General features: G+C 45.9%; 1 protein-coding gene across 4 annotated transcripts in view; it reads left to right on the forward strand.

The window, feature by feature from the left end:
• Positions 1–19,442, forward strand: part of Eif2ak4 (eukaryotic translation initiation factor 2 alpha kinase 4) — a 96,109-nt gene that overhangs the window by 63,004 nt on the left and 13,663 nt on the right. For all 4 annotated transcript variants that reach the window (XR_013050657.1, XR_013050658.1, XM_006979230.4 and 1 more), the window contains 11 exons: positions 2,138–2,374; positions 3,674–3,749; positions 4,693–4,814; positions 8,845–8,894; positions 9,794–9,962; positions 10,973–11,089; positions 11,690–11,755; positions 14,665–14,835; positions 15,174–15,308; positions 17,163–17,270; positions 18,585–18,713. Coding sequence is in view for 2 of the 4 variants with exons in the window: in XM_006979230.4 (XP_006979292.1) it covers positions 2,138–2,374; positions 3,674–3,749; positions 4,693–4,814; positions 8,845–8,894; positions 9,794–9,962; positions 10,973–11,089; positions 11,690–11,755; positions 14,665–14,835; positions 15,174–15,308; positions 17,163–17,270; positions 18,585–18,713 (1,380 nt within the window). In the remaining 2 variants the exon portion in view is untranslated. The remainder of the gene's footprint in view (positions 1–2,137; positions 2,375–3,673; positions 3,750–4,692; positions 4,815–8,844; positions 8,895–9,793; positions 9,963–10,972; positions 11,090–11,689; positions 11,756–14,664; positions 14,836–15,173; positions 15,309–17,162; positions 17,271–18,584; positions 18,714–19,442) is intronic.

The raw sequence follows: 19,442 nt of genomic DNA on the forward strand, positions 1-19,442 counted from the left end.
CCAATTAGCAAACTCCAGAGTTCCTTTGTGTGCTTAATTGTGCCTTTGAAGTGTTCCTTGGACCATCGGCTTGGCTGTGGGAGGTAGGGAAGGAAAGCTTTTACAGCAAACTGCTTTAGATAAAACTTAGGACTTGAAGGGAAAAATTAAATATAATCTTAGTCTGTTTTGTGGTTGAAGTAATTCAGGTTTTGCAGGAAGGATTGCACTCTCCGGTGACCTGCTGGTACAGGTTTAGAGGATTGTTTGGTTTTATAGTACTGGGGCATCAAGCCCAGGCCCCCCACATGCTAGGCAGGTGCTCCACCACTGAGCTATCCCTGCAGCTGATGCTACAGTATTTTAAAGCAAGATAATTTCTCACATCTACTGTAACTATCTGAGGGCACATTTGTGGTTGTCTCAGGCTAACATTGGCACCCAGCTAATACGAGAGTTATCAGTGAGCTGTGTGCTGTAGCTGGTATTCTTTTCTTCTTGCTGAAAGAGCTTGCTGTGGTGAAACTTGCACTCACTGATGTTCAGCACAGGGAAATTTGTTCCTTACGCCGACTTTTATTGACAATGATAGTCAGGGCAAAAGTCTCTTATTTAAACTGTCAATGTAGGTGGAATTTCTCTGTGTGTCCCAAATAACCATTCAGAGACTTATTATTAATTATAAATGCTTGGCTGATAGCTCAGGCTGGTTACTAGCTAATTCTTTCATTTTAAATTAACCCGTATTTCTTATCTACCCTTTGCCACTTGGCTGTACCTTCTTTCAACATGGCTCCCTCATCTTGTTTCTCTCTGTGTCTCTTGTGACTGCTCTGACTCTGCCCTCCTTCCTAGCATTCTCTGCCCCGAAAATCCCGTCTAGCTGCCAGCCAAATGAGAGCAACACACTTTCACAGTGTACAGAAGGACTATTCCGTAGCATATCAGTGTTGAGAACAGGAGCATAAACAGAGCATGTCAGTATTTGCAACTTATTGGCGCACAGCCACACCACTGCACTTCTCTAAGACTAATTTGTCTTCCCTGTGCAATAGGGACTAATAGTATCTTTTTATTTCTGTTCACATGAGCCCCTGTACTTCAGTGGCATTTAGCAGGACACTATTCAAGCACCTCTAATTAGTGAAGAGCCATTAGAAAACGGGCTGTTATCTCTTCTACTTACTTAGTTAGCTGCTATTTTTCGTTTGATTAGTCATTTGCTGTGTTTCTGGGTAGCATAACTAGAAATGCTCACTTCGTAGACAGAGTCTATATTCATAGCCCTGGCTGTCCTGGCACTCACTAGGTAGACCAGGCCTTGAACTCACAGAGATCCACCCACCTCTGCTTCTACCACCCCCATGAGAAAGGTATTTTAAAAGTACATTAGAGATGTTTAATAAAATCCATCTAAAAATTGAAATTTTCTGTTCTCAAATATTCTACTAACATTTTATATAAATTCTTATTCTAAGGATTTATACCATCTTCTAAGAATTTATATCAGGATTAAGAATCACGAAAGGACAGGTGTGGTGGCACATGTCTTTAATCCCAGCACTCAGGAGACAGAGGCAGGTGAATCTCTGTGAGTTTGAAGCATGGTCTATGTAGTGAGTTCTAGGCCAGGCAGGCTATATAGTGAGACTCTGTCTGAAAAGACAAAGAGTCCTTCCAGAACCTTTCAAAGGCTCATGTTGCTTTAGAGGGTTCTGTACTACGGAGGCATAACACACAATGCAAAGTAAGAGAATTCCGGGAATGGGATCATAAAGGACGTAAATGGAGAAGAGCCGAGACAAATGCGGTGAGCATTAAGGGTGTTAGCTGCCGTGTGCCTTATGCTAAGTGCTAGCATTAGGCATCGGGTCTTTGATGTTTTCTCCGTAACTCTTCTTTTATACAGTAATATGTGTTTTTAAGAATTAAGCTCAGCTACTGCATGGTTTGCTGAGTTAAGGATGATTTTGATTGTTGGTGACAAGAGATATAAAAAGGGCCTCTCCCTTTTGAGCAATACTCCAGTTACAGTTATCCACAAGTCTGTGGTCATGAGGTATGAATGGCACAATCAGAGCTCTCAGAAATGTCAAGTGTAAAGTTCCTGAGTCCGACCTGCTGCGTCCTCACCAGCTGTATGCCTGTTACGCTGCAGAAATCCGTCATCTCCTGGCTGTTGAACCATGACCCAGCAAAACGGCCCACAGCCACAGAACTGCTCAAGAGTGAGCTGCTGCCCCCGCCACAGATGGAGGAGTCGGAGCTGCATGAGGTGCTGCACCACACGCTGGCCAACATAGACGGGAAGGCCTACCGCACCATGATGGGCCAGATCTTCTCCCAGCGCATCTCCCCTGCCATAGACTACACCTACGACAGTGACATCCTGAAGGTGGGCTGAGCCTCGCACAGAGTGTTTCTCTGGACTTTTTAATTTATTCCTCGACCGTCTTTATGCATGTCTGTGATACAGTCTGATCGCACTCATCCCTCTGCCCTTTCTTACCCTCCTCCCGTCCTGAGCCCCCTCCCCCTACTAAATGCTTATCTAACCTTCATGACTTAATGTTTTTTAGGGTTTTTTTTAATTGCACTTATTTGTGGGGGTGGGGCACACACACGTCATTGTGCACATGTGGAGGTCGGAGGACAACTTGCAGGAGTTCTTTCCTCCCACACTTGTGACTTGGGGATAGAACCCAAGGCAACAAGGACTTTCACCTGCTGAGCCACCCACTTCCGGTTTGGTCTGGGTTTTACTTTGATACACTGGGTCTACCCAGCTGTTCCTCCACTGGAAGCTCTTGACTTCAGTTCCAAAGAGCCCCAAAAGCACATGCACGAAGTTTGACTGTGCACAGTCCAGGGAAGAGCCGTGCTGGTGACCACCAACTTGATTCTTGACCCTTCCCACTCCACGCCCACCCAGGAGACTAAGAGACAGAGCCCATCCCAGATGCTCAGCCAGGGGCATGCAAGCAGTCAGATCCATGCAGGTAACAGAGTGGTTCCCAGCACTGGCACATGGCTGTGAGGCATGAAGATTCCCTGGCTCCCCAGCTGTGAGGCATCTCAAGAGTCTTTAAAAGCTTCCAGATTGCTTCTGAAGAGTAGTCAAGAAGCCAATTTTAGGAGCCTTTATTATTCCATTTCTAAAAATATGAAACAGAAGAACTTGAAACAATTTAGAGAAATTTTTAAAAAGTTGGGTGAATAAATAGCTAACCAATATTGCTTATGTTTGCCATGTATCTCTATGTAGTTAACCTGTGGTATGATTTTAGATGATAGAATAGTAGAGGAAAACAGTATAGATCTTAAGTGTATATGGTCATGCACACCTGTGACTCCTTGGGAAGCTGAAGAGGATTGTGACCAGGCTAGCCTGGGCAACACAATGAGACCCTGTCTCAGAGATAAAGAGCAGAGTATTGACTGTCTGGTAATATTAGAAAGATCTCTTTGTAAGACTACAGGTCTTTTTGCTTACTTTTTATTTCCAAAATTACTATAATAAAATGGAATGAAAAGGAAATATATACATGTCTCTCCTCTAAATGTGCTCAAAGAAACACTGGTTGGAGACCTCTGCTATGATCCTGGTACCGAGCTGTGCAGTGCCAAATGCAAACATTTTTGAGGAATTCTTGGAGTAGGCTTGGTGATGACATTGAAATTGATCTCATTTTAGGGCAACTTCCTAATTCGTACAGCCAAGATTCAGCAGCTTGTATGTGAAACCATCATCCGCATCTTTAAAAGGCATGGTATGTCCTTTTTTTTTTTTTTCCAGAGCTGAGGACCTAACCCAGGGCCTTGAGCTTGCTCTACCACTGAGCTAAATCCCCAACCCCTGGTATGTGCTTTTCTAAAAACCACTCCTTCTCAAACAATTTTCTAAAAAATCATTAGAAAATACTTTGAGGGGGTGAGAAGAGGGCTCAGTCATTAAAGTGCCTGCACAGAAGCCTGAGGACCTGAGTTCGGTCCTCAGCACCCTTGGGAAAAATCCAGATATGACGGCATGCATCTATAACCCCGGCCAGGGGCCCCAGAGACAGGAGGATCACTGTGGCCAGACAGTCAACTCAGTCAATAAGCTCCGGGCTCAGTGAGAGGCCTGGCATCAACCTCCAGCATAACTGCACCATAATGTACAAACCCATGCATGTGTGCACATACCAACACAAACATACCACATGGCTGTACATACACAAAGGAAAGAAGAAAAAGGAAGGCCAGCTATTGGTGTCCACACCTGTAACCTTAACACTCAGGGGCTAAGGCAAGAGGATCATGAGTTTGAGGCTAGGTGAGGCGTATAGTGAGGCCATGTCTGAAGGAAAGGGGGAGAAAAAAAAAACAAACTACTACTAGTGGGTTTCAATATAACTGTATATTAAATCCAGTTATAAGCAGTTGACATGTGAAATTTGTTTATTTGTATAGCTCTGCTTGTGAGGAGAAGCTGGTTTGACTATTCCAGCCTTGCTACTAAAATACAGTTGGCTTGTGAGTCTGAAATCTGACTACACTGGTAGACGTAGCCCTAGCTCAGTTCTCCATCAGGAAAACTGAGGGGAAATTGGTGATGGGCTTTCGGTGATCTCAAGGACAGCCCACTCACCTGTTGGGTTTGCGTACACTTTGGGTTCTTCCTAGGAAGTCTAAGAACCCCAGGTTCGGTTGCTTTTTCTGTTTTTGGTGTAGGAGCTGTCCAGCTGTGTACCCCGCTGCTGCTTCCCCGAAATAGGCAAATATATGAGCACAATGAAGCCGCTGTGTTCATGGACCACAGCGGCATGCTGGTGATGCTTCCCTTCGACCTGCGGGTGAGTTGGGATGCTCCTCTGACAGCCATGTGCCATGTCTGCTCTGTTAAAGAATTGCTCCTTCCAGACATCCCCACTACAGGCTTATATTTGGGGTGTCACCCTAAGGAAAAGAAAAATCAGAGTAAAAGCATATTAGAGTTCAGTAAATGTTTGATCCTGTGTTGCAGGTGCTAAGGTCCACAGAGTAACCTTATAGCAAGGTAACCTCAACTCAGACAAACGAATGTAGGGTATTGTTTACTTCCCAGCTAGATCTTCAATAAAATCCCACAGTGTTACTCTTTAGGCGGTTACTACTTGGAACAGCGAATTGGCTGTGCTGAGTTTTGCCCATGTCTTCTCCATGGGATCCCAGGGCTCCCTTCACCACGACAGCCTCAGTCCCTCACCCCTGCTGCCTTGACTGCTGACGAGCCCGTTGGCAACTGCACTACAGACTCGAGGGAAACGTGCAGTGAGCAAGACAGACAGGGTCCCATCCCTGAGGTACAGAAGGTACTTCAGAAAAGCATGTAGGGGAGAGTGTGCACGTAGCATGTGTGATACCCTGGGTTCACTCCTCAGTACCAAAAACGTTTTTAAAAATACAGAGACATAAAACATGTAACCAGACAATATGTAGACAGGAAACGAATAACACTGGTAATCTTCCCAGGGTGTTGAGGACATGCCAAGATATATGTGGCTGTGCACACAAGCTTAACTTTACTCGGCAGACTGCAAAGATGTGTGAATTACATTATCCAGAGATGACCAGGATCCAGGGAAACTACTGATGAGACCATTAATTGCTAGTCTTTGGAAAAGTAATGAAAGTTAATCAAACGTTTAAAAATATTTTAAATGTTTGTGTGTATATCTGTGTAAGTGTATGCCACATGTGTGCAGATGCCTACAGAGGCCAGAAGAGGGCATTAGATCCCCTGAACCTGGAATTACAAGCAGTTGTGAGCAATCCATCATGAGTGCTGAGAACAGGACTCAGTCCTTCTGGAAGAGCAGAAAGTACTCTTAACCACTGAGCCCCCAAATTTTTAAGTTCCTGATACACAGTCCATATTCTATGAAATGGCATTATACTTTCAGGGCTTTTTTTTTTTTAAATAACACAGTGTATGAATGTTAAAAGGAATTGAAACCTATCAGTTTGTCTATAAGAAAGTGGTTAAATATATGTCATTGATATTATAGAATATCAAGCTATTTAAAACATTTAGTTGGGCATGGTGGCCCGCACCTGGAATCCCAGCACATGGAGATTAAAGCGAGAGGATTACAAGTTTGAGGCTCGTCCAGATTGTATGCTTGGACTCATCTTGGACAAATTAGAGGGACTGGAGATGTGGCTCAGTGGTTAAGAGCACTTACTGTTCTTGGTGAGGACCCAGATTCAGTTCCCAGCATCCACACGGAGTGGATCACAACTGCCTGTCATTCCATTTCTAGGATATCTAACACCCTCTTCTGAACTCTGCAGGCACATGCGTGTACATGATAACTTTGTGTACACTCAGGGACTCACACATACATGTAAAATAAAGTTATTTAAAAATTAGAGCTGGGGGGGCTGGCGCACGCCTTTAATCCCAGCACTTGGGAGGCAGAGCTAGGCAGATCTCTATGAGTTCGAGGCCAGCCTGGTCTACAGAGTGAGATCCAGGACAGGCACCAAAACTACACAGAGAAACCCTGTCTCGAAAAACAAAACAAAACAAAAACAAAAACAAAAATTAGAGCCAAACTTGTCTATATATTAAATATTAAATATTCATATATGTAAGGTTAAATACATATATATTTATATGTGTTACTATATCTTATCTGTAAACATGTAAGACATATTGATAGCTTAAGAATTAAGTTCCAAAGGAACTCTAAAATCCCACTTTTGTTACAAAGGTTTCTAACAGGAACTTGTGTGTTCATGAAGTGCTGTGTGTGTCGCATGCACTTGGTGTACATGTGAGATGAGCACACTCTTACACGTGTGAGCCGCCATGCACACCAGCCTGTCTTGGCATCCCCGAAAAGTGTCAAGGAGGACCTCAAAACTTCCACCTACTTTCCTAGGGGAGGAATACAACCAAAACTTTTTGGCTTTTCTTTTTTATGTCTATTTTTTATGGCTTATTTCAAAAACAACTTTTGTTTTTATGATGCAAAAGGAAATTCCTTCCAAATCATTATGTGTATGTGGTGGGGGGAGTGAGGGGAATGGAAAGACCAAGAGACCTTGTGCGCATACACGCTCATGGGTGGGGTGCACTTGGAGTAGAGTTCAGGGCCTCAGTGACACGAAGCCAGGGTTCCGCCAGTGAGCTCCGCCCCCGTCCTTCCTTCTGTAGTTTTGGCTTCCATTTTTCTTTGAAGTAAAGTAGTTTGGAATTATTTTCTGATAGAGATGATTAAACAGCCTATCACCATTTGGGCCCTGTTAAAAAATAGAAGTCCAAAGGTTACACAGTTGTGTTTACAACTGATTTCTTACTCTCTGGTTACTAGAGGATTGGTAAGGGCAGATGGTTAACCTCCCTTTCCATACACTGATACTCAAATGCAAAAAATAAGAGAGGCAGCCGGGTGGTGGTGATGCACACCTTTAATCCCAGCACTCAGGAGGCAGAGGCAGACAGAGCTCTGTGGGTTCGAGGCCAGCCTGGTCTACAGAGCTAGTTCCAGACAGGCTCCAAAGCTGTGCAGAGAAACCCTGTCTCAAAACCCCCCTCCCCCAAAATAAAAAAAAATAAAAATAAAAAAAAGTGAGAGGCTCTATTTTGCAAGTTTGGCCCATTAAGAATACTGTCACATCTCTGGGCAGTCTAATACCAGTTTGATTATTTGTGGGTGGTTTGTAAGAATTTCCTCTAAGAGACTGATATGGAACTTGGGAAATTCACCCTGAGAGAAAGTACTCACTTTTACTGTAATAATGAGAATTTTGAAAACTGTATTAGAGTGTGAGAGAGAGAAAAAGAGAAATGTGCGTGCAGAGGCCAGGGGCCAACCTCTGCGAGTTGGTTCTCTCCTTCTACTGTGAATTCTGGGATTCCGTCCCAGCCCGCGTCATTAGACTTACATGGTGTCTTAGGGTTTCTATCGCTTTGATAAAACACCATGACCAAAAGCACCTTAGGGAGGAAAGGTTTATTTCAGCTTACACTTCCACATCACAGCCTATCATGAAAGGAAGGCAGGGCAGGAACTCAAGCAGGACAGGAACCTGGAGGCAGGAGCTGATGCAGCAGCCATGGAAGAGTGCTGCTTACTGGCTTGTTCGCAGTGGCTTGCTCAACCTGCTTTCTTATTGCACTCAGGACCACAGCCCATAGGAGCGTTACCCACAATGGGCTGAGCCCACCCTCCCTCATCCGTCGTCACGAGATGACCATATACCTGTTGGTAGGCCAGTACTATGGAGGCCTTTCCTCAAGTGATATTCCTTCTTCCCAGATGACCCTAACTTGTGCCGGCTGACATAAAGCTGGCCAGCACACAGGGTGAGCCTTTTTACACACTAAGCCATCTCCCTAACCCATAAACTACATCTTAAAAATCACAGGTAGTCAATAATCTATGCAGATTTCAAATGGATGGAATAATATATAACTATATTTTCAACCAGAAAGAATTTTTCTCCGACTTCAGAAATGCCACAGTGACCAGAGTCTAGCAGTGGCGTCTGCTGCTGAAGTACTCATGACCATGTCAGGGGAGAATGCTCTCGGGTGCCATCAGGCGTCACTTAACGGTTAGGGGATAGTTTTAAAGAAGTGCATCAACAGGCTATTTCATCATTGTGCTGACGTCATAGAGTGTGCTGGCTGGAAGATCACTGAGCAGCAGTCTTATGGAGCTGCTGTTGTAGGTGCAGTCTGTCCTGACCTCACTGTTAAGCGGGTGACTACCCCAAAACCACTGAGTTATACACCTTAAAACGATGTGTAAGTTCCAGCCCAGTAAAGCTGTTTTCAAAGAACGTAGTAGTTGGCGCCTCTTGACAGGGATCTTTAAAATTTTCTTCTTTCAGGTCCCCTTTGCAAGATATGTGGCAAGAAATAACATACTGAATTTAAAACGGTGAGTCACATTACTCCCTGCATGTGGGAGGCATGGGGACGAAGGCAGAGAAGAGAAGGCTTTTTATTCTGAAACTTTCACAGAGGGAAGAATTCTGGGGTTGAAGTATTGAGCAGCATGTGCTGGGAAGCCCAGCCCCAGGGCCCGTTTGTCCTCAGATGACTAGAATGTCACCAGACATCTTACCTTTAGAAGAAATGAAGAGGTCAGGTCACGTGATGGGCCTGCCATCTATTCTGTGCTTTCTACATGTCCCCAGGCAACAGAACCAATGATGTTTTCAAAAGGTTGCTTGGGGGGAGGGGGTCTGGCCGTTCTTGAACTCAGATGGCCCCTTGTAAGGTTTAATTGGAAGGACAAATGGCCAGTGGTCTCTGAAAGCTCCTGGTGCAGGTAACGGAACAGAAGCTGCTGTAGAGAACAGGGTAAGTCAGCAAGGGCACCCAGCGCTGAGACGCTTGGCAGCAGGGACAGGTTCTGTGCCCACTCTGATACCTACCGCAGGGGTCAGACTCCGGGGTCTCCATGAGTTTGAGCTGTACTGCTGTCAGTGAGGCACGCCACCTCACAGCCGCTCTCTTCAAGTGAACCCGCAGCAATAAGTGCTGTGCGTCCGCAGTTACCACTCAGCCACAAAGTGGGGGTGGTTCTGTGTAGAACGCTATCACTTCAGGTAAAAGTGGTGTAACTTTTCTCTCTCAGACAAAACAACGACAAAAACATTTAACAGTGCAAGGAACTGGGGTGTAGATTATGAGGTCTGCTTCAAATCTGACTTTGAACCACTGAGTATAATATGGATTTTTTTTCATCTTCATTTCATTTCTTTTGCTCAGTGATTCCTCATACATACTTGTTTCCAATAAGTAGCCATCTAAGAAAGCCTTTTCTTCCCCCAGATACTGCATAGAGCGGGTGTTCAGACCTCGCAAGTTAGACCGATTTCACCCCAAAGAACTCCTGGAATGTGCATTTGATATCGTCACGTCCACCACCAACAGCTCTCTGCCCACTGCCGAAACCATCTACACTATCTATGAAATCATCCAGGAGTTTCCCGCACTTCAGGTTCCTTTCTGCACTTTAATGTGTTAAATGGCGCCACTAGCCTCCTTCCCTAAGTGTAGTGAGGAATCCACACCCGCTGCCCACCTCTTGCTTGGTGCTGGCGCAGATCACAGCTTCTCTGAAGCCAACTGCAAAGAGTCTGAGGGTGATGCTTTGAGCTTCATATTAGGCTCGCTTCTCCCCTGACAGAGCTGGTGTGTTGGGGTTGGGTGAATGTAGTTTCTCTACCCATTCTTGGGAAAATTCAAGAATGAGGCTAAGCTTCCTATGACGCTCTCGTGCATCCCTACCTGCTCAGAACCCTCCGTGCCCCTCCTTCATCTCGTCTATTAACTCCCCAGCACCCCGTGTCCCTTCTCACCCGTTCTCTTCCCTCACTGATGGGGACTGCTTGCCTGCTTCTCACAGTCCCTGCCATACCCACTGTCAGTCATGGATGCCCACGTGTTAGAACGTCTTCCTCACCCAGCCATGGTTTGCACCCTTTCTCCCAGGAAGCCCCTCAGGATTGGCTGGCTGGTCACCTTTTAGTCTCAGCCCTCAGCTCTTGATATGAGGATCCTGGTGCTCACTTGAGTTTTTTTCTCCAAGCACAGTGTGCTTATGGGAGGTAGAGCCCTTGGGCCATTCTCCAGTTGCCCCAGCACACCCGTAAGAACTCAGGAACTGGCTGCTATGGGCCAAAAGTAACAATAACCACTAACCACCCTCTGCTTGCAAGTCAGTTACCATTGGATGGATTTCTTGCTTCACAATCACATGAGCTCTTTTAGGCTCTTTAACTTAGCTGAAGATCAGCCAGTGTATTTATGCATATTATAAAAGTGTCACATCCTTCAACTATAACACTGTGAAGATAATGGATATGAAAAATAAACCAGGAGAGAAGATACTACATTTAAGCCCTTCTGTGGTGTTAGGATAATAAATTAATTACTAGATATCAGATTTGGCCACATACCTGTATTGCTTTTATAATGAAAATAATTGCATTTTTCTCTATATCCTAGGAAAGAAATTACAGCATTTACTTGAACCATACAATGTTGCTGAAGGCAATTCTCCTACACTGTGGGATTCCAGAAGATAAACTTAGTCAGGTCTACGTTATTTTGTATGATGCTGTGGTGAGCATTTACTTACTTTGACTTGATGTTGAAGGACAATAATAATAGCCCATGGTTATTCTCTGACTCATGCAACCATAAAACTACATTGAGAATTTCATCTCCTTTCTTCATTGCTCTAATGTGACAGAACCAATTGTGGTTAAGGTTTATTTTTATTATTTCTAATTATGTGTATGTAGGGGAGGTAACAGTGTGGGCAATCTGTGGTTAATGCAGAATGAATTGTGACATTCACTGTTGTTACTTTTCAATACATGAAGGCCTTGGCCAGCTTTTCATTCATCTGGCAGATTGGCTTTGGGAGTTGCAGTATTACTGTCTGTTCTCTAGAGATTGTCTCTTCCTCCCAAAGTGCTGCTGCTGTTTGGCCGTGCGGGGTGCAGCAGAATGCAGATGGGGCCCTGGCAGGGGCCCCGGGCCTGGGGAGGGAGGGTTGATGTTCATTCTTCGTTTGTTTTTAGGAGGTTTTACATTTTGTTTTGTTTTTTGAGACCAGGTCTCACTATGTAGACCAGGCCGACCTTGAATTCACAGAAGGCTGCCTTTGCCTCCCAGGAACTAGGTGTCTTTCATTGTTCCATTTCTCTTCTCCATCAGACTGAGAAGCTGACAAGGAGAGAGGTGGAAGCTAAATTTTGTAACCTGTCATTGTCTTCTAATAGCGTAAGTACCTTCTGATAGCGTGATTGCCACTGTCTGTCGTTTTATGATGTCAGAAAATGTCACCAGATTTTTGTAGCAGTGGTAGCAAGCAACACACATCTGCCACTCACAGATACAGCGTCCCCCTGAGTGTTAGTGCCATGGCAACCACTGAGATTAGAAGAGAGGACCCAATGCTGTGATCCAAGAGCCCTTCTGAGCGTCCTCCATCTGCTGCCTGGCCTACTCTTCCTTGAGCGCCAGGTCTTTCTTTATCACCCTTGTAAAGCCTGTGCTGGGCACAGCCTCCTGTGAGCAAGCCCAGCACCAAGCTGCCCTCTTCTGAAACAGGTCATGTGGAACCAGGGCACAGACTTCTGCAATCCTTCTGGATAGTGCTGTGCTCACCCCAGGTCTTCTCCTCTTTAGCACTGAATTGGAGCTCCTACTTCCCTAGAAAATTCCTACCCTAAATCCTTCTGTTGGATCCAGTCAGCAATAGGAGACTCTTGAATGGTAAACAGATCAGCTGTAATTTCTCCACCGATGTCCGTTAATCCAGCTCTTTGGCACAATAGACCACATTTAACTGAATGGCTGGACAACAGGAGAAAACAGAATTTTGTGTATTTTCCTCCATATGTATGTAAGGAAAAGTTGGTTTTAGTTTTCTTTTGCAGTGTTAAAAATTAAACCTAGGGTCTCATAATGCTAGGCTATCACCCTCTTCCACTAAACTACAGCCCCAGCCCCAAGAAAAGAGTTTTTTATGTTTAAAACTTTCCCAGAAACAACTGGGCATGGTAGTGGACACCTTTAATCCCAGCACTCAGGAGCAGAGGCATTAGTTAGAGGCCAGCCTGGTCTGCAGAACAAGTTCCAGGATAGCCAGGGATACACGGGGAAAACCTGTCTCGAGAAATAAAAATAAGTTAAAAAAAATAATAAAAACTTGCCCAGAAGCTTTACAGCCCTTGATCTGAAACTTCATTACATGATATGGTGTCAGCAAAATTGACAGGTTCAGTAGGCTAAAATATGATTGTAGATAAGCCAAGTAGATCCTCTGACTCTTCTGGACACCTACTGTATGGTTGGTACATGCCTGAACATAGAAGAATGAGAGAGGATCTTCACAGCCTATGTCTGCCCTCAACTCTTTGAAACAACTTTCACAGGGCACCCATACACCATGGTTGAAAGAAACGCCCACTTTCATTTAGGGAAGGTATACTAGTTCGCTTTCTGTTACCAAGATGAACACCCAAGACCAAAAGCAACTTGGGGAGGAAAGGGTTTATTTGGCTTACACTTCCATGAAGTCCGGACAGGTGAAGCAAAGACCATGGAGGAACCCTGCTTACTGGCTTGCCCCCCATGGCTTGCTCAGCCTGATGGAGGCAATTCCTCAACTGAGGGTCCCTTTTCCAGTGTAGAAAGTAAATGAGATGCACAGGGCTCACTAGAAACTGAGCCAAGTTAAACCTTAAATATTTAATATTGGAGGAGATATTAGTGACCGAATAGCCTAAGGTTCAGGCATGAAGAACACATTTACACATACCCTAAACATGCCCAAAGCCACTTCCTATGTGTAGAAATAGCCCCAGGAATAAAACGGAGCCAAGAATCTGGCTGAAACCATCCAGCTCAGTGACTCCATTCCCAGAAGGCTCTTTAAACTAATGCCACATTTGAAAATGTCTCACAGATGTTAAACACTGTTGCTAAAATGTCGACTTTTCTTTGTGATGATGCTGAGCAAGAAATGTATTTGGCTAGTTTTAAAAGGAAAAAATGGGATCTAATAATGACATACAGTACTTGGTTATTTTTAAATGGTGCTCCAGGTATATTAGAGAGGGGAGAAGCAGGTCGGGTGCCAGTGTCCAACCCAGATTCACATGGGTGCAAAGTCTTCATCATGGCCCCTGGCAGTTCTTAATTGGGAGACTTGATTGCCAGCCCTAGGGAGGAAGAAAAGAAATATTCAACCGGGCACAGTGGCCTAGCATTCAGGAGGGAGAATCGAGAATCAGCAGATCTCTGAGTTTGAGGCCAGGTCTGCACAAGGAGTTCCAGGGTCATAAATAGGTAGGTGGGTGGGTGGATGGATAGCATAGGACAGGACAGGACAGGAAGGTGATAGATAGATGAAAAGGAAAGAAACTAACTCTGGGATCTAAGGTGCAAGTGACTTATACTTAACTGACTGTATTAAGCTGAGTCATCGTTGAGTTCCTGGTTTTGTGTTCCAGTGTAGAGGTGGGCCTGATTCTGCCCGCAGTGGAGCAAGCTATAATTTTGGTCTTGTTTCCAGCTCGGCTCCTGGTAGTTCTGCCTCTGGCATCACGTCCATAGGTACCCCCTCTTCCTTCTGTTGTGTGCTGGGCACTGCGCTCAGGCACAGTCCTCCATCCCCAGCACTGGTCTTCTCAGGAGCAGGCAGTGACGGGAACAGTGTGCATCTAACATCCACTGTGAGCTGAGGGAGCAAAGGTTTCCGAGGGAGCAGGCGGAGGCAGTCCCAGGCTCCCAGGAGGGATTACTCTAGCAAAGGGAGAAGAGAGGATCTCTGGCTAACTCTGACTATCTGAACGAGCTGTGCCCCTGTGGTAATGGAGATGAGGAGGAGGAAGGTGAGGGAAACAAGGTTTACAGAGGAAGATGCCCACGAGGCCCTGCAGGGGCGGGGTCACTTCTGGCCAGTGCTCACCACTGAGTGAGTGGACTGTGTGTCTCACGCTTCTGTGGGCTGCTTCACACTGGGGTTTGGGGGGGAAGGATAATCTTTAGGATTGTAGCAAAGTCTGGGATCACCTGACCGCAAAGTCCTGGGCTGCCCAGGCTCCATGGGTCCCCAGCATGTGGAAGGCCTGTGCACCGCCCTTCTGCAGGGCGGCAGCTGACGGGGCCTCTTTGCTTTCCAGCTCTGCCGCCTCTACAAGTTCATCGAGCAGAAGGGGGATTTGCAAGACCTAACCCCAACAATCAACTCACTCATAAAACAGAAAACAGGCGTGGCCCAGCTGGTGAAGTATAGCTTGAAAGACCTGGAGGAAGTGGTCGGGCTGCTGAAGAAGCTGGGCGTGAAGTTACAGGTTTGAAGGCTGTTCTGTGCCGCCGGTGCGGGCCAGCAGTGTCCACAATAGCTCCGGGGGCGGGGGTGGGGTGTTATTTCCTTAACGCTAGTGTTGTATTTTTCCAGAAAAACTCTGCTTGGGATTTCTTTGCAAGCATCACTGTTTCTGTCACACACCCACGCTGTGGTGTGTGCCTCAGAGAGGGGATTATTGTCAGAGAGCTTGGCAGGCTCCAGTACATAGCTCTTGCCCGATCTCTCAAAAGTTTCTGTTTATGCAGAATAATTGAAACAGAGTTGTACTCCACATTCCACAACTGAGGCTGCTGACCCTGCGTGTTGCCCTTCCCTCCACAGGTCTCCATCAACCTAGGCTTGGTTTACAAGGTGCAGCAGCACACTGGCATCATCTTCCAGTTCCTGGCATTCAGCAGACGCAGGCAGAGGGCTGTGCCTGAAATCCTGGCAGCTGGCGGCAGATATGACCTGCTGGTGAGAGCATGTTCTTTGGGTATGGACTAGCTCTGGCTGGCTTCTAGTTTTCAACTTACTATTTTGAATTTTTTCGCTGTGATGCTAAGTGGTAAACCAGTAAATCCTATCCAGTCCCTCTTAGCATCCATCTAGGAATACTGAGTGGACTGGGGAGCTAAGCATGGTGGTGCACGCCTATAATCCTAGCCCTTGGGTGGCAGAGGCAGGAGGATTGTTGCGAATTCAAGACCAATATGAGCTTCATAGCAAGTTGCAGGCCAGCCAGAGCTATATGAGGACACCTGTCTCAAAAACAAAACAGAATGTGCAGGTGTGATGCTAGCACTTAGGACAGGGACAGGACTGAGCTAGACTCAGCTACACGTGAAGCTCAAGGTTACCATGACTACATGAAACTCTGTCTTTAAAAAACAAAAAATAGATGAGAGAAGGGAGGCAAAGAGGAGAGTGGTCAAAGTATATTATATAGTTGTATGAAATGTCCTTATGGAAGGCAGTATTAGGTACAATGAATGTAGGCCAATAAAAAAACCAATAGGACTGGTAAGATGGGTAAAGGTGCCCATCACAGGTAGCCCAGTGACCTGAGTTCTATCCTCGGAATCCACATAAAGTTGGAAGGAGAGATCTGACTCCACAAAGTTGTCCTCTGACCTCCACACATACACACACTACAGAATAGTAGTAATAGTAGTAGTAGTAATAATAATAATTTGAGGCTGATAGGAAACTGCAAAGATGGTACAAATAGGTCTCCAGGACCCTTTACCCATTCTCTTCCCTAATCCATATCACTTAGCATAGACTGTCAAAAGTAGGAATGGGCACACTGAGTTATTCTGCACTGTTTATCATGTCGACTCCCGTAGGCCACCACAGTCAGACACAGCCATTCATTCCACTCTCAAGGTCTTCTCATTTGATGCTGTATGATGGTCAGGGTTTTCAGTGTACTCAGTAGAAACAGTAGAGAGATGCACTCTATCACAGTCCGGAACCCACATGTGTGATGTTAAATTACCTAGGGATGGTAAGTAATAGAGATGGGTATCTGGGCAATGGTGGCCCATGCCTTTAATCCAAGTACTCTGAAGGCAGAAGCAAGTGGATCTCTGTGAGTTTGAGGCCAGCCTGGTCTACAGATCAAGTTCAGGACAACCAAGGCTTCACAGAGAAATCCTGTCTTGAAAAACTAATAAATAAATAAGTGAATGGATGGATAAATAAATAAATAAATAAATAGGATGGGCAGGATTAATTTTACTAACAGTTTTATATTTAGCCTGTTATGTCCTAAATATTATTTCAACAGGTACTGAAACTTCTAAAACTTGTGTTTTTTTTTTTTTTAATTCTGAGTCTCTGCAGCAAGCATGTGCTTTAGACACACAGCACATTTCAATTTGGAAATTTCAGATACTCGGTAGCTACATGTAGCCAGTGGCTAGCACAGTGACCCATGCAGATCTAGACAAAGCACTTGATTGCATATTCAATTCTCCATCTGCACATACATACACATTCCACTTTTTTGTTGTTGTTGGACCCTTTAATTACTGACACAAAACTTGGTTTTATTTATGGGATTTTTTGGTTTTGTTTGTTTTGTTGATTGTTTATGGGAGCTTTTTTGTTTGTTATACAATGTCTCATGAGCCCAGGCTGGCCTCAGACTCTCCCTGTACCTAAGGCTGGTCTTGAACCCTTGATCTTCCTCCTGCCTCTGCCCCCAAGTGCTGAGATCACAGGCATGCACCATCATGCCAGGCTCTTGCAAGCTCGCTTTTTCACCATTGCTTTCCGCACGTTACATGTCTCTGTCGTATAACCAGCCCTCTGGTCTATCCACAGATTCCCAAGTTCCGAGGCCCCCAGGCTCTGGGGCCGGTACCCACTGCTGTCGGCGTCAGCATAGCCATAGACAAGATATTCACCGCCGTCCTCAACATGGAAGAGCCTGTAAGTCCCACTGCCTTCCAGCATGCCTGGAGCCGTCTCCATTCCCAGCGTGACTGCTAACCTTTGGAGCTCAGCACGTGACAAGTGAGGCGTGCCACCGGAGCAGACAAAGCTGGGCACGGTTTCCTCACTTGTGACGCTAGCCACACACCTGGAGACAAGGGCAGAACCCACAGGTTGAGAACTCGGTCCCCAAGTCTGCCCCTCCACGTCCAGTGCCAGCTGAAGCCCCGTTTGTCTGTCTGTGCACCTGACTCGCTGTAGCTCAGCGTTCATTAACCTCCTTGGGTTTGATCTGTTTCTTAGAGCACGTGACAGAACTCAGGACACATTGTGTTGACCCGTTTAATATAAAGGATATTAGAGGGAGGGGTGAGGAAGGCAGTCTAGGCTCTTCAGGAAGGGACACTGAGCTGCTTTGCTGTATCTGATGCACCTTCCTCTGGGGCTCTCTACAGGCTGGCCTGAGGCTGCCCTCCCGGAGCCTCCTTCCTGCCACTCGGAAGCACTCTGAACCTTACCATTCGTGGCTTGGTGGAGGCTCCATTGCATAGCAGGATTGATTATGTCAACAGGGTGGATACTTACCACCCTCCCACCCACCCCCCACTCCCGGCACTGGAGCTGTGTCTGATGGCCCCAACCCTTTATCCTGCCTCAGTCTACCCAAGGGCTGGCCTCTGTGTCAGTTCATCTCATTAGCATAGAAAAAAGCATCTCTTTGAGGAAATGGGGACCAAGAGCACATAGCTGCTGGTCCTCTACTCTCCGGCTGCTGCTGATTCAGACACCTGTCCCACCTCGGCTCCACATCTGTAATACACTGTATAGATAAAATATTCTGGTTCTTAACACACTTTTATCAAGCCTCTTGCTCAAAAACCCAGCTATAGTCTATAAAGCTAAAAAATGGCTTTCCCCTATTTCAGGCAAGATCCATTTTCCAGGAGAGGGGAAAACATATATCTTCCTAATAGTGAAGGATAGCTGAAATAATGTCTGTGTTAAAAGATGAATGTTGGCCAGGCATGGTGGCGCGCACCTTTAATCCCAGCACTTGGGAGGCAGAAGCAGGAGGATCTCTATGAGTTTGAGGGCAACCTGGTCTACAAATCGAATTCCAGGACAGCCAGGACTGTTAAAGAGAGAGAATGAATATAAAGTTCTTTTAACTGTGTTGTTGTTCTGTTTTTCATGATGTCGTTTTAAACCAAAGCCATCTGTGCACTGTGTGGCTCTTCACAATTCTGGGGTGCTGCTGTCTCCCCCACAGCTGCAGTGTCCCCCTCTGGTGTAACTGCTGTTTCTCATCAGGTTACAGTAAGCTCCTGTGACCTCCTGGTTGTCAGTGTTGGCCAGATGTCCATGTCCAGAGCCATCAACCTAACCCAGAAACTCTGGACAGCGGGAATCACTGCAGAGATCATGTATGACTGGTCACAGGTAAGGGACAGAAAGTTGTGAATGAAGAGCAAATAGTTATGAGGGTAAGTCAGCCCTTCACAGGCCACATGGAACCACGGGGCCCAACCAAAATCCTAAACTTACTTATAACGCTGAGACTTTTGTTGTTACTTCTCGTTTGTAACTCAGTGGCGTTTCTCAAGGGTGAGCTTTGTAGATGATAATGGTACTGTCTAGGGGTCAAGATTGGTAAAGAATTAAAGGCAGAAAAACACAAGAGCACACCGGAAGCAGCAGGGAGAATCCCAGACACAGCAAGGCACATAGAGAGACAGACCCTCAACAGAGCAACTCGGAGCCTCCAGTCCGGCCTCCTTGTGGGTTGGGAGTTTAGGGGTCTTTGAGCCCTCCTTGTCCCTGTATTTAGGGTTGGTCAGTTTAAACAAAGACAGGGAAGCTGACAGGCCCAAAACTTTGGGTAACTGTGTCCTGGTCTAGCCTTGAACTCCTTAGACCAGTCTAATGACAGCGGGGCCTCGGGCAGAAGCAGCAGCTGCCCAGCCTTTAGGTCTTTGTCTCAGGTCAGGAGTGTGAGAAAGGGAAGTTTGCCTTCTCCACATCTCTCTGCCTCGGGGATCTGTCTAACTCCACTATCACGTCGCAGTGTCAGAAGGATGGACACAGGGGCTGCAGAGGCCTCAGTGGTTAAGAGCCCTTGCTGCTCTCCCAGAGGACCCAAGTTCTGGTCCCAGCACCATGTCAGGTGGT

The sequence above is a fragment of the Peromyscus maniculatus genome, chromosome 4 (genome assembly GCF_049852395.1).
Source record: "Peromyscus maniculatus bairdii isolate BWxNUB_F1_BW_parent chromosome 4, HU_Pman_BW_mat_3.1, whole genome shotgun sequence".
NCBI lineage: Eukaryota > Metazoa > Chordata > Mammalia > Rodentia > Cricetidae > Peromyscus > Peromyscus maniculatus.